Genomic DNA, 12,092 nt, shown 5'->3' on the forward strand with positions numbered 1-12,092 from the left:
CCTCCCAGGTTCAAACAATTCTCCTGCCTCAGCCTCCCAAGTAGCTGGGATCACAGGTGCCCACCACCACACCTGGCTAATTTTTTATATTTTTGATAGAGACGGGGTTTCCCCATGTTGGCCAGGCTGGTCTCAGTCTCTTGACCTTGAGATCCGCCCACCTTGGCCTCTGAAAGTTCTGGGATTAGAGGCGTGAGCCACTGCGCCTGCCCCGGTGTCTTTTATTCTAAGAGATTAAAATTTCCTTCTACCCCTTCTGTTCCAATTTTCTTCCTATAGTAGGGATGAAATAAAATACTATAAAGGAGTTAATTTTATCAATATTATACTATGTTCACATGCCATTTTTAGTATATAGTAAACTTCCTAATTTATACTAATGTAGGCTTTAATAGACTAAATCACTAATGTAGGCTTTAATAGACTAAATAATGCCTCCCAAAAATGTAAAATTCTAACCTCTAGAATCTGTAAATGTTGCCTTATTTGGAAAAAGGATTTTTGCAGATGTGATAGGGATCTTCAAATAAGGAGATTGTCCTGGATCACCTACATGGACCCTAAATGCAATCATATGTATTCTTTCCCAACACTTTGGGAGGCCGAAGTGGGCAGATCACTTGAGGTCAGAAGTTTGAGGCCAACATAGCAAAACCCCATCTCTACTAAAAAAAAAAAAAAAAATTAACCAGGCATGTGGTGCATGCCTGTAATCCCAGCTACTCAGGAGGCTGAGGCATGAGGATTGCTTTAACCCAGGAGGTAGAGTTGCAGTGAGCCGAGCTCATGCCACTGCATTCCAGCTTGAGTGACAGAGTGACACTGTCTTTTTTTGGTGCCAATTTTAAATAGTTTTATTTAAGACATTGCATTTTCCACTTACAATACAGTGTTTATAAAGTGCAATGTTATTTCCTTCTCCTGTGCATGTGTTCCATATTCAAGTACTGAGGAAAATATGGAATGCTTCACAAATTTGCTTGTCATCCTTGTGCAGGGGCCATGCTAGTAATCTTCTCTGTATTGTTACAATTTTTTAGTATATGTGCTGCCGAAACAAGCATGACTGTCTCTTAAAAAAAAAAAAAAAAAAAAAAACAAGGAATGCCGGCCGGGCGCTATGGCTCACGCCTGTAATCCCAGCCAGCACTTTGGGAGGCTGAGGTGGATCACCTGAGGTCAGGAGTTCGAGGCCAGCCTGACCCGTCTCTACTAAAAATACAAAAATTAGCCAGGCATGGTAGTGTGCACCTGTAATCCTAGCTACTCGGGAGGCTGAGGCAGGAGAATTGCTTGAATCTGGGAGGTGGAGGTTGCAGTGAGCTGAGATCTGGCCACTGCACTACATGCACTACAGCCTGGGCAACAGAGCGAGACTCCGTCTCAAAAAAAAAAAACAAGGAATGCCAACAGCCACCAGAAGCTAAAACAGGCAAGGAAGGGATTTTCCCCTAGAATTTCAAGGGAATGCAGCCCTGCTGACACCTTGCTTTTTTCTTTCTTTTGCCCAGTGATAACTAAATTTTGACTTCTGGCCCCCAGAACTGCAATAAAATGTATTTCTGTCACTTAAGCCACAAAATTTTGTGAGTCTATTACAGCAGCCACAGAAGGCAGCCACAGAACATGAATATAGAGGCAGTATTTAGGGAAAAGTTACAGAAGTTTATCAGTGAAGGGGCTTTTTAGCTATAGATTATAATCACAAGTAGAATAACAAAGGTACCTAATAGGTTCTTAGTTTATTAACAAAGTAGTTTCCCTAGATTCTGTTAGTCTCTATCCATTTGCTAGCACATGATTGTGTATTAACCATGTGTGCAGTTTTTTTGTTTTTGTTTTTGTTTGTTTGTTTGTTTTTGTTTTGAGACTGAGTTTTGCTCTTGTTGGCGGGGTTGGAGTGCAGTGGTACAGTCTCATCTCATTGCAACCTCCGCTTCCCAGGTTCAAGCGATTCTCCTGCCTCAGCCTCCCAAGTAGCTGGGATTACGGGCATGCACTGCCATGCGAGGCTAATTTTGTATTTTGGGTAGGGATGGGGTTTCACTGTGTTGGCCAGGCTGGTCTTGAACTCCCGACCTCAGATGATCCTCCCGCCTCAGCCTGCCAGAGTGCTGTGATTGCAGGTGTGAGCCACTGCGCCCAACCAATTTAAAGCACTTATAGCAACAAATATTGGTAAGGATGTGCAGTAACAGAAAGCTCATACATTGCTAGTGGGAATACAAAATAAAAAACATCTTGGCATTTATAAAGATGCATGTACACTTACCGTATCCTTGGCCCAGCAATCTCACTCCCAGATATGTACACAAGAGAAATGAATACATATATCTACACAGACTTGTACACAGATGTTCTTAGAGCTTTATTCATAATAGCCAAAGATGGAAACAACCCCAATATCCATCAACTGGTGAAAGGATAAACAGATAGTGATATATATCTGTTTATACATCAGATCTCTATAAAAGCAATGTAATAATAGAAAGCAGATCAGTGGTTGCCAGGAGTTAGGAGCTAAGGAAGGTAACTGAAAAGAGCACAGGGTAACTTTCAGGAATGATGGAAATGTTCCATATCGTGATTGTGGTGGTGGTTACATGACTGTCCATTTGTCAAAGCTCATCAAAATTGGTGACTTTTAGTATATGGTGAATTTTAATTATGCTGATTTAAAATTTAAAAGTAGATTTCAGCTCAATCAATCCAAATTATTATAACAGCTGAGTCAGTCCAATTTCATGGGGGTATTATTTGAAAGGCTTTTATCCCCCATTTTTTTAAATCATACTTTCTTTTCTCACTCTATAAGCAGAAAAGTCTGAATGACCCAAGACTCAGAAATGGATAACGGTATTTTCTCACAGTATGTTATATGTAAGATGGTATTCAGAGAACTGAAAATTTTTAAAATCAGTTTTAAAATAATATTGATCAAGGCTCTTTTGGAATGGGTGACAGGTTTCAAAATAGACTTGATGTCTAAAAGAAGAAATAGAGAAAGGTAAAGGTTAAAAAAGAAAAAGCTACTGGGTAAAGAAACTACTAAGAACAAGAGGCCGTGGTATCAGTACTTCAATTATAGGAGGTTTTCATTTTAACAATTTTTATGCATTAGTGTAGAAAAAACCTTGAATTTCACTGAAAGAAATGTTTATGCAAGAAATCCTTCAGCAGTATGAATTCAGAGATTCTTAAACATGAGGATGTATGGGTTTTCCTTTATAGTGTGATAAGTAAATTAGAACTACAAGAAAATCCAAACTATATACCTTTTCTCTTGTTACCTACTTCTGAAATGTTTACCACCTTTTTTAAAAAACAAACCATTCCTTAGATTTGGTGGACAAAAGTGATTTAGGTCCCATTCAAGCAGCCCACCAACCTATCCCCCAGGAAAGTAGCCTAGAAGAGCAAGTACTGGCTGGCAGAAGGAAGCAGTGCTGAGACAGATTGACTAGCCAGGAAGGGAGGGAGTTCTGGGCTTCAGGCCTGGATGCCACAGGGTACCTGGCATTTTCCTCTTATTTTAAACACAACAGCAAATCTTCAGACTCCAGGTTAGCTATCCAGAGCGCCTCAAGCCTTAGTGTATGCCCACTAACAGGCTCATAGGTACGTAGCATAAGGGAACATTTGAGGAGTGATGCTGGGACTTCCCAGCCTTGCTTCTCATGTTTAGGGGCTTGCTTGCATTTTGTGACAGGCACCAGGCTACGTTGTTTACTCCTATAACTTACCAGTTTTCCCAATGAGGTGCGTATTTTCCCTATTTTCAGTTGAGGAAACTGAAAACGCAGAGGAAGTTAGACATTAGGCTAGGGTTATAGATTGCAGATGGTAATGCTGGGATTTGAATCTAGGGATCTCTTGGATTATTTTCCATTTTGCCAGGATGCCTCCCACTTGGCCAAACTGGCCAGAGGCAAGTTCTATAGAGCCCCTGACAAAGCCAGCCTGCTCTGGTGACGTACTTCCTGCCTAGGTGGACACAGTCAATGTCCCATAGTACTTTGGTTTATTTATCTCCCATGAGAATGCAGCCACTGTTTATTATTTTACAGAACCCAATGCTGGGCAGATCCAAGAAGGAATTGGAGAAGCTGTGAATAATATTGTGAAACATTTTCATAAACCTGAAAAAGAGGTATTTATGGGCTATAAAACTTAGTATAGTGGGACTTTTAAAGATGCTTTTATATGTGATACACGAGGCAATATGGGGTGCTTAAATTTTCATTTGTAAGCTTTCTGGTAGCTGTAAAAATATGCTTCATATAGCTGTATTCAGCACTTGCTTCTCTAGTGTTTTTCTTAGACATAGATGCAGGAGATTTTTCTTTGACATTGTGTTATGCCCCACAGAGAGGAAGCCTCACTGTGTTGCTGTGTGGAGAAAATGGCCTGGTTGCAGCCCTTGAGCAGGTTTTCCACCATGGGTTCAAATCTGCCCGCATCTTTCACAAGAATGTCTTCATCTGGGACTTCATAGGTAAATAAAGCAGATGTATATACTTTAAGGTCACTGAAGTGTTTCTTAGGGACTCACAGACCCAGGAATCTGAGTGAATAAGGGTTAGTGATAAGGGTATATATGTATTTTTTTCTTTTTTTGAGACAGAGTCTTACTCTGTTGCCCAAGCTGGAGTGCAGTGGCACAATCTTGGCTCACTGCAACCCTCCTTCTCCTGGCTTCAAATGATTCTCCTGCCTCAGCCTCCCAAGCAGCTGGGACTACAGGTGTGCACCACCATGCCCAACTAATTTTCGTATTTTTACTAGAGAAGGGGTTTTACCATATTGGCCAGGCTGTTCTTGAACTCCTGACCTCATGATCCACCCGCCTCAGCCTCCCAAAGTGCTGGGATTACAGGAATGAGCCACCGTGCCCAGCAAGGGTATATATATTTTTTTAAATAAATATTAAGTTAGCTGAGTGTGCTAGCAAACACCTGTGGTTCCAGCTACCTGAGAAGCTGAGGCAGCAGCATCACTTGAGCCCAGGAGCCCAGGAGGTGAAGGCTACAGTCAGCCATGATCAAGCCACTGCACTCCAGCCTGGGCAACAGAGTGAGACCCTGTCTCAAAAAGTATATATAATAATAATAAATATCAAGTACTGTCTTTGTTTTTCATTCACTCAACAAATTATAATATGTACAATATTCCAAATATTATTTGAGTTGCTCAAGATATTCATTAATAAACAAAACAGAAATCCCTATGGTTGACAAACTTATACTCAGGTCAGTGTGGGAAGCAAACAATACACAAAAACATAACAAATAATGTAATTCATATGGTATGTCAGAAATGTGACCATTGATCTGGAAAGAAATAGAGCAGTATAAAAGGAAATAAAAGTGGGGAGTGGTCTTTTAAACGGGTGGTTTTAGACTGTGCTGAATGTCAAGGTACACTGGAGCATAGACTTCATGTAGGTGAGGAAGTAAGCCATGTAGGTATCTGGGAAGAGGGACTCCAGGTTGACAGCACTACCAGTGCTAAGCCCCAAGGCGGAAGTGTTTCCATGGAACTCCAAGACCAGTGTGACTGGAGCACAGCAAGAGAGAGAGAGAGTAGGAGACTCGGGGAGGTGGTGTTTAGTGCCAGTGCCAGATTGTGTAGGGCCTTCTAGGTGATTGGAATGACCTCAGCCTTTATCCTGAATGAAATTGGAAGCTGTTGGAAGGCTTTGAGCTAAGGAGTGACATGATAGAACTTTCTTGTTTGTTTGAGATGGAGTTTCACTCTGCTGCCCAGGCTGGAGTGCAGTGGCCCCATCTCAGCTCACTGCAACCTCTGCCTCCTGGGTTCAAGCAATTCTCCTGCCTCAGTCACTGAGTAGCTGGGATTACAGGTGCCTGCCACCACACCCCTAATTTTTGTATTTTTAGTAGAGATGGGGTTTTGCCATGTTGGCCACACTGGTCCCAAATTCTGTTCTCAAGTGATCCACCCAGGTTGGCCTCCCAAGGTGCTGGGGTTACAGGTGTGAGCCACTGTGCCTGGCCAGTTTTTGTAAAAGGATTCCTCTAGCTCTGTGTTGTCCAGTATAGTAACCATTAGCCACACATAGCCATTTAAATTTTAAATCTATTTAATTTTTTTGTTTGTTTTAGACAGAGTCTCACTCTGTTGCCCAGGCTGGAGTGCAATGGTGTGATCTTGGCTCACCGCAACCTCTGCCTCCTGCGTTCAAGCAATTCTCCTGCCTCAGCCCAAGTAGCTGGGATTACAGGTGCCTGCCACCACGCCCAGCTAATTTTTTGTATTTTTAGTAGAGACGGGGTTTCACCGTGCTGGTCTTGAACTCCTGACCTCAGGTGATATGCCCACCTTGGCCTCCCAAAGTGCTGGGATTACAGGCGTGAGCCACCACGCCTGGCCAAATCTATTTAATTTAAATCAAATGTAAATTTCATTTTCTTAATAACACTGGCCACATTTCAAGTGCTTAGTAGCCACACCTGGCTACCAAATTGGACCTTGTAGATGGAGAGCATTTTCATAATCACAGAAAGCTCTTTTGGAGTGTTTCTGCTCTAGCTTGCTAAACTTTGTGATCTTTCTTTTGGTATGCAGCTCTTCCAGAATTCATAGTTTCTTTAAATGGGCAATTAATCATTTTGTGTTTTCTGTTTTTTTTTTTTTTAAGACAGAGTCTCCCTCTGTCGCCCAGGCTGGAGTGCAGTGGCCGGATCTCAGCTCACTGCAAGCTCCACCTCCCGGGTTTACGCCATTCTCCTGCCTCAGCCTCCCGAGTAGCTGAGACTACAGGCGCCCGCCACCTCGCCTGGCTAGTTTTTTGTATTTTTTTAGTAGAGACGAGCCAGGATGGTCTCGATCTCCTAACCTCGTGATCCGCCCGTCTTGGCCTCCCAAAGTGCTGGGATTACAGGCTTGAGCCACTGCACCCGGCCCATTTTGTGTTTTCTAAATAAGGCCTAGATGAAGTAGTTTATTTCCTCTAACTTAGAACAGACAAAAAAAAAAGGAAAGTTGATAGAAATAGGCCCACAGGAGTGGTTTTTTTCTTCTGGAATGCCTAGAATCTTATTGCTTCTGCTTCTCGTATATATACATATGTCTGTCTTTGTCAGATACTTATTCAGGTACATTTCAAGGGTCTTGTTACAAAGTGTTAGCAAGTCATTCTGTAAGTAGAACACAGAGGGTATTCTTTCAGTGGCTACCACGTCATTGCTGGTTACTCCTAGAAGGTTCCAGTCTTAACAGAAGATGCTATTTTTCTTTTCTTTTTTGCCAGTTTCTGTTTCATGAAGGTATTTTAAAGGGAGTAAACTTTATAGTCTTCTGGAATGCAGTCTAGATTAGAAAATAAATTCCTGGCTGGGCACGGTGGCTCAAGCCTGTAATCCCAGCACTTTGGGAGGCCGAGACGGGCGGATCATGAGGTCAGGAGATCAAGACCATCCTGGCTAACCCGGTGAAACCCCCGTCTCTACTAAAAAATACAAAAACTAGCCGGGCGAGGTGACGGGCGCCTGTAGTCCCAGCTACCCGGGAGGCTGAGGGCAGGAGAATGGCGTAAAAGGCGGAGCTTGCAGTGAGCCAAGATCAGACCACTGCACTCCAGCCTTGGTGACAGAGCAAGATTCCGTCTCAAAAAAAAAAAAAGAAAAGAAAAGGAAAGAAAAGAAATTCCTGGGAACGTATTTATTGTTCTACCATGAACCATGGACCCCTGAAATCAATGATAAAGTAATGATATTGGCTTCAGCACTGACTGTATGCAAAGCATCATTAGTGTTTCCATAATAAATTAAGTGATGAATCTTTCTATATATGAAGTGTTGACATATATTGTGATGTAATTCTGACTTTTTTCCTCAGAGAAAGTGGTTGCTTATTTTGAAACAACTGACCAGATTCTAGATAATGAAGATGATGTCCTTATTCAGAAATCATCCTGTAAAACTTTCTGCCACTATGTAAATGCTATTAATACTGCACCCAGGAACATTGGGAAGGATGGCAAATTCCAGATTTTAGTTTGCCTTGGAACAAGGTACAAAACCAGTGTTTTATTTTCCTATCTTTGTTACATGTTGAACTGTTACATGTTGAACTAGAGTCCAGGAAAGGTTATACCAGATCATACCCCTTCCAGAGCTCTCCTTTGGGTTTCTTTCTTTCCTTTTACTTTTTCTTTTGAGACAGAGTGTCACTCCATCGCCCAGGCTGGAGTGCCGTGACGTAATCTTGGCTCACTGCAACCTCTGCCTCCTCCCTCGAGTTTAATTCACCACTACCACTACATGAGGTAGCAAACGATTTTCTCATTTTAAAGATAAGAAAGTAGAAAATAGATGAGGCACACATAAGTTAGCAGACTTTCCCAAGGACACACAGAAAAATGGGACAGAGCCAAGTTCACACCCTGTCCCACTGCAGAGCCCAGGATCTGCACCATGACTGTATACTGGCTCCACAGATAGATGGGTAATAGAGAGGTTGCTAGATAATGAGACACATACACCGTACATATTTGCTATGTAAACCTTATATAGTGTATATACCACTATATTTACATTTAATAACATTATGGGATTCTTGCTATATATCATCTTCTCTCTAAGACTATTTCCTACCCCTTTATTTTTTGAAAGTAACACATAGGAGCGATACAATCCATTACTTTTAAAACAGCTCTCAGAATTGTAAGAAATGAAACATAGAGACCTTTAGATTTCTTTTTTTAAGTTACTCATGTAGTATTTGTTTTTTCCTGGACCTTAAGAGCCCCAACCTGAGACTGAAGATGGCCTGGTTGGGGATGCTCAATAAGGATGTCTTAGGAACTTAGCAATGGGTTACTAATGTCAGGTTTGATCAGGAAAAATTGAAGATGTGAGTTTTTATCCTCCTGAAACAGCTGGTTTACAGAACTAAGTTCTGTATTTCTTCTTCATAAAAGGAGCCCAGTTTTAGCTTTGCTTTTAAAATTTCTTTTGAGCATGATCTTTATCTCCTTTTATCTCTATACTCTCCTGATTTATTAGACCAATGCAAACTCTCATCTGGTTTATAAAATCTACTTAATGTTTTTCTGCTTTGATTTTGTTCCTCACCCTGTTATGTTGTATAAGTTAAAAAAAATAGAAAGCAAATCCCTACAGTTTAGTGTAGTCTTTCTTCCAAAAGGTCGATATACTGTGGCATGCCTTGCCACAGAGCAACACTCCTATTAAATAAAAAAAAAAAAAAAGACATAGAAAATGACATTCTGCCTCTTTCTAAAGGTGGTAAAATCAGAATAGAGAATGTCTTTAATGTGCATAGACTCTCTAATGTAATTAAATTGGGTTTAAAATAATGGGTTTTCCCTTTAGCTTTACACTGTCTCGTCACTGTTTTTTTTTTTTTTTTTTTTTGAGACGGAGTCTCCCTCTGTCGCTCAGGCTGGAGTGCAGTGGCCGGATCTCAGCTCACTGCAAGCTCCGCCTCCCGGGTTTACGCCATTCTCCTGCCTCAGCCTCCCTAGTAGCTGGGACTACAGGCGACCGCCACCTCGCCCTGCTAGTTTTTTGTATTCTTTTTTTAGCAGAGATGGGGTTTCACCATGTTAGCCAGGATGGTCTCGATCTCCTGACCTCGTGATCCGCCCGCCTCGGCCTCCCAAAGTGCTGGGATTACAGGCTTGAGCCACCGCGCCCGACCCCCGTCACTGTTTTTTTTTACCAGAAAATATTCAACTCCTTGGCTTTGATTTCCTCTCTCCTGACCTATCTTAGCTTAGATAGATTTTGTACCATCAAGCCCCACACCTACCCATTCACACAGGCTCCACTGTGTGCCTTGTTCTGCAGCGAGGCCAGCGGTGCTTAGGAATTGTTTCTGTTTGGATCTGTAGGGATCGCCTGCTCCCACAGTGGATTCCATTGTTAGCTGAGTGTCCTGCCATCACTCGAATGTATGAAGAGAGCGCTCTCCTGCGAGACCGCATGACTGTCAACTCCCTTATCCGAATTCTGCAGACCATTCAGGACTTCACCATAGTCCTAGAAGGATCACTCATCAAAGGAGTGGACGTTTAACCCAACTGTCTAGAAACTCTCAGTCCAAACCTTGCTCCTTCCCCAACTAGGGGACCGATTTGGACTTGTCTGACAGTAGTGAGTCACTGCAGGGGCAGCCCAACATATGCCTCGTTTGGAACAATCCTCACTCTACAGACAAGGCAAAATGTTGTATTGTAGTTCATTTGAACCTGGAATTTAGTATAAAATAGAGTATTTTCATGTGTTAGACGTGTGTAAATATGCTATCTTCTTTAAGAAATTATATTACTCGAATAAGATGCTTTTCTTAGATTGAATATTCCTGTGACTTAAAATAAGTAGCTTAAAAATGTTGGGGGTTGTGGGGGAAGAGTGGTGCTAGCCAGGAAGAAGCCAGTAAAGATGTAAATACAGTGCAACCCAGTCGGGCTTTTTTTTTCTCCAGGTATCACAAAGAAACCCAGAATGCATTGTTACGTAGTAGCCATCCATCTTGGAGTCTGATCCTTTGTATTGTGAATGCACACAGCTTTACCTACTGTACCGGTAGTCTGCACTTGTATCTTTTAAGTTACAAACTGTTTTATATATTCGAATCGTTAGTCATTTCTCCAGTCTTTTGGAAAAAAATTTCAGTCGCACAAGATGATATAATTGGAGTATTTTAAACACTAGACCCCAGGAGCTTGGCTGAACTGGAAAGAGAACATACAAAGCCCTGAGAAGTGTGTTCAATTGTGGGATTATAACTTCTTTACACTTTGGAAAGATTAGCCTAGACTAACTTCATTCTTGGCATTTTTATTCTTGTTAGTTGAGGTACTTTGGGGAGATGTGAATTTCAGTGTTAGATTCATAGTCAGAAGAATTGCAAACAGCAATTTGATTCTGTACTTTTAGTGTGGCCATCTAAACTCTGCAGTGGTCTACCTCTTAAGGATAACCACGAGCTCTGTCTTTGTTAGGGCCTAATCACCCACCTCTCCAGGGCCCATCCCCCCTCGGGAAATGGAAGGAATGTCTAAGGAGGAGGAGGGTTCTGTGTGGCTTGGAATGTTTTTGTGAAAGCATTTGTTGACCATGATAATGCAAATAACAGAAGGAGAGAGAGAATGAACCCTTTCTGGGTGTTTCAGGGCAAGCTTTACATTCCTTTGTAGGAAGGGGAGTAATAATGTAAAACAACTGACCCAGAGAAGCTAAAAGCCACTGGCAGCACAGGCTGATAAAATGGAAGCAAAACAAGAGGTGGCAACAATTTTGAAGGACCAAAAGTTGTGAGTAACTTTCCAGTTTGATAGTTTATAAAGAAGTTAAGTAAATGTAGTATTGGCTAGTTACTCTTAAGTCCTCATCTTCTGGTAGGTCCTGTAATGCTAATTAGGCATTTGTACATTTTTAGCAGCAAAATTGCCTCAGCAGAGCTCCTAGTTTTATTCCCAGTTGTGGCTGAAAAGCAAAGCCATGGCGTCAGTATCCTTGTGCAATCTGAGGGTGCTGGGCTTTGACCAACTGTATTGTTAACCTTATTTCCTGGAGGAAGAAACTAGTGAAACAAGTGCCTAATTCCCTTTATCAAACACTGTATTCAACCAAGGACAGCCTCTTTTAACATTGACTTCATGCTTGAGGAAAAGGAGAGTTGACAGCTGTATTTAAAAACCCATGGAAATGGTTTAAGAAGATGGTTCTGGGTAGACCAGAAATGTGTTTGCCTGAAGCTAAAGTGTGTCTACAATGGTACAGCTCTTCCAGGGACCTGGAAAGTCTATTGTGGGAGATATCCAGAACCTGTTTTACACTGGGCTCCTACTGTGTTTAGTGATCAGAAACTATAGAGGGGTCCAACCCAGGATTTCATGCTTGTATCTTCATAAGGCCATGCTCCTCACAGGTCTAGGCAACCAGGGGGATGACTTAGGTTAGTGTGCTAGGATTGACGCACCTCGTCCAGCCGTCTTACTTTGTAGATGGGAACACTTAAGGAATAGCGAGATTAAATCTTACACTTACCCCACAGCTGGTCACTGACAACACAAGCTCTAGAATTCATGTTTGTTTGTT

At 41.9% G+C, this 12,092-nt stretch overlaps 1 protein-coding gene across 1 annotated transcript in view; it reads left to right on the forward strand.

Moving 5' to 3' along the window:
• The window catches only part of DENND5B (DENN/MADD domain containing 5B), a 119,077-nt gene extending 108,684 nt beyond the window's left edge, over positions 1-10,393 (forward strand). Inside the window, exons 18-22 of the mRNA XM_011934143.1 lie at positions 3,898-3,968; positions 4,068-4,150; positions 4,369-4,495; positions 7,861-8,035; positions 9,881-10,393. Coding sequence (XP_011789533.1) covers positions 3,898-3,968; positions 4,068-4,150; positions 4,369-4,495; positions 7,861-8,035; positions 9,881-10,064 — 640 coding nt within the window. The 3' untranslated portion in view covers positions 10,065-10,393. The remainder of the gene's footprint in view (positions 1-3,897; positions 3,969-4,067; positions 4,151-4,368; positions 4,496-7,860; positions 8,036-9,880) is intronic.
• The last annotated feature ends 1,699 nt before the right edge of the window (positions 10,394-12,092 follow it).

The sequence above is a fragment of the Colobus angolensis genome, unplaced genomic scaffold (assembly GCF_000951035.1).
Source record: "Colobus angolensis palliatus isolate OR3802 unplaced genomic scaffold, Cang.pa_1.0 Scaffold131, whole genome shotgun sequence".
NCBI classification, from domain to species: domain Eukaryota; kingdom Metazoa; phylum Chordata; class Mammalia; order Primates; family Cercopithecidae; genus Colobus; species Colobus angolensis.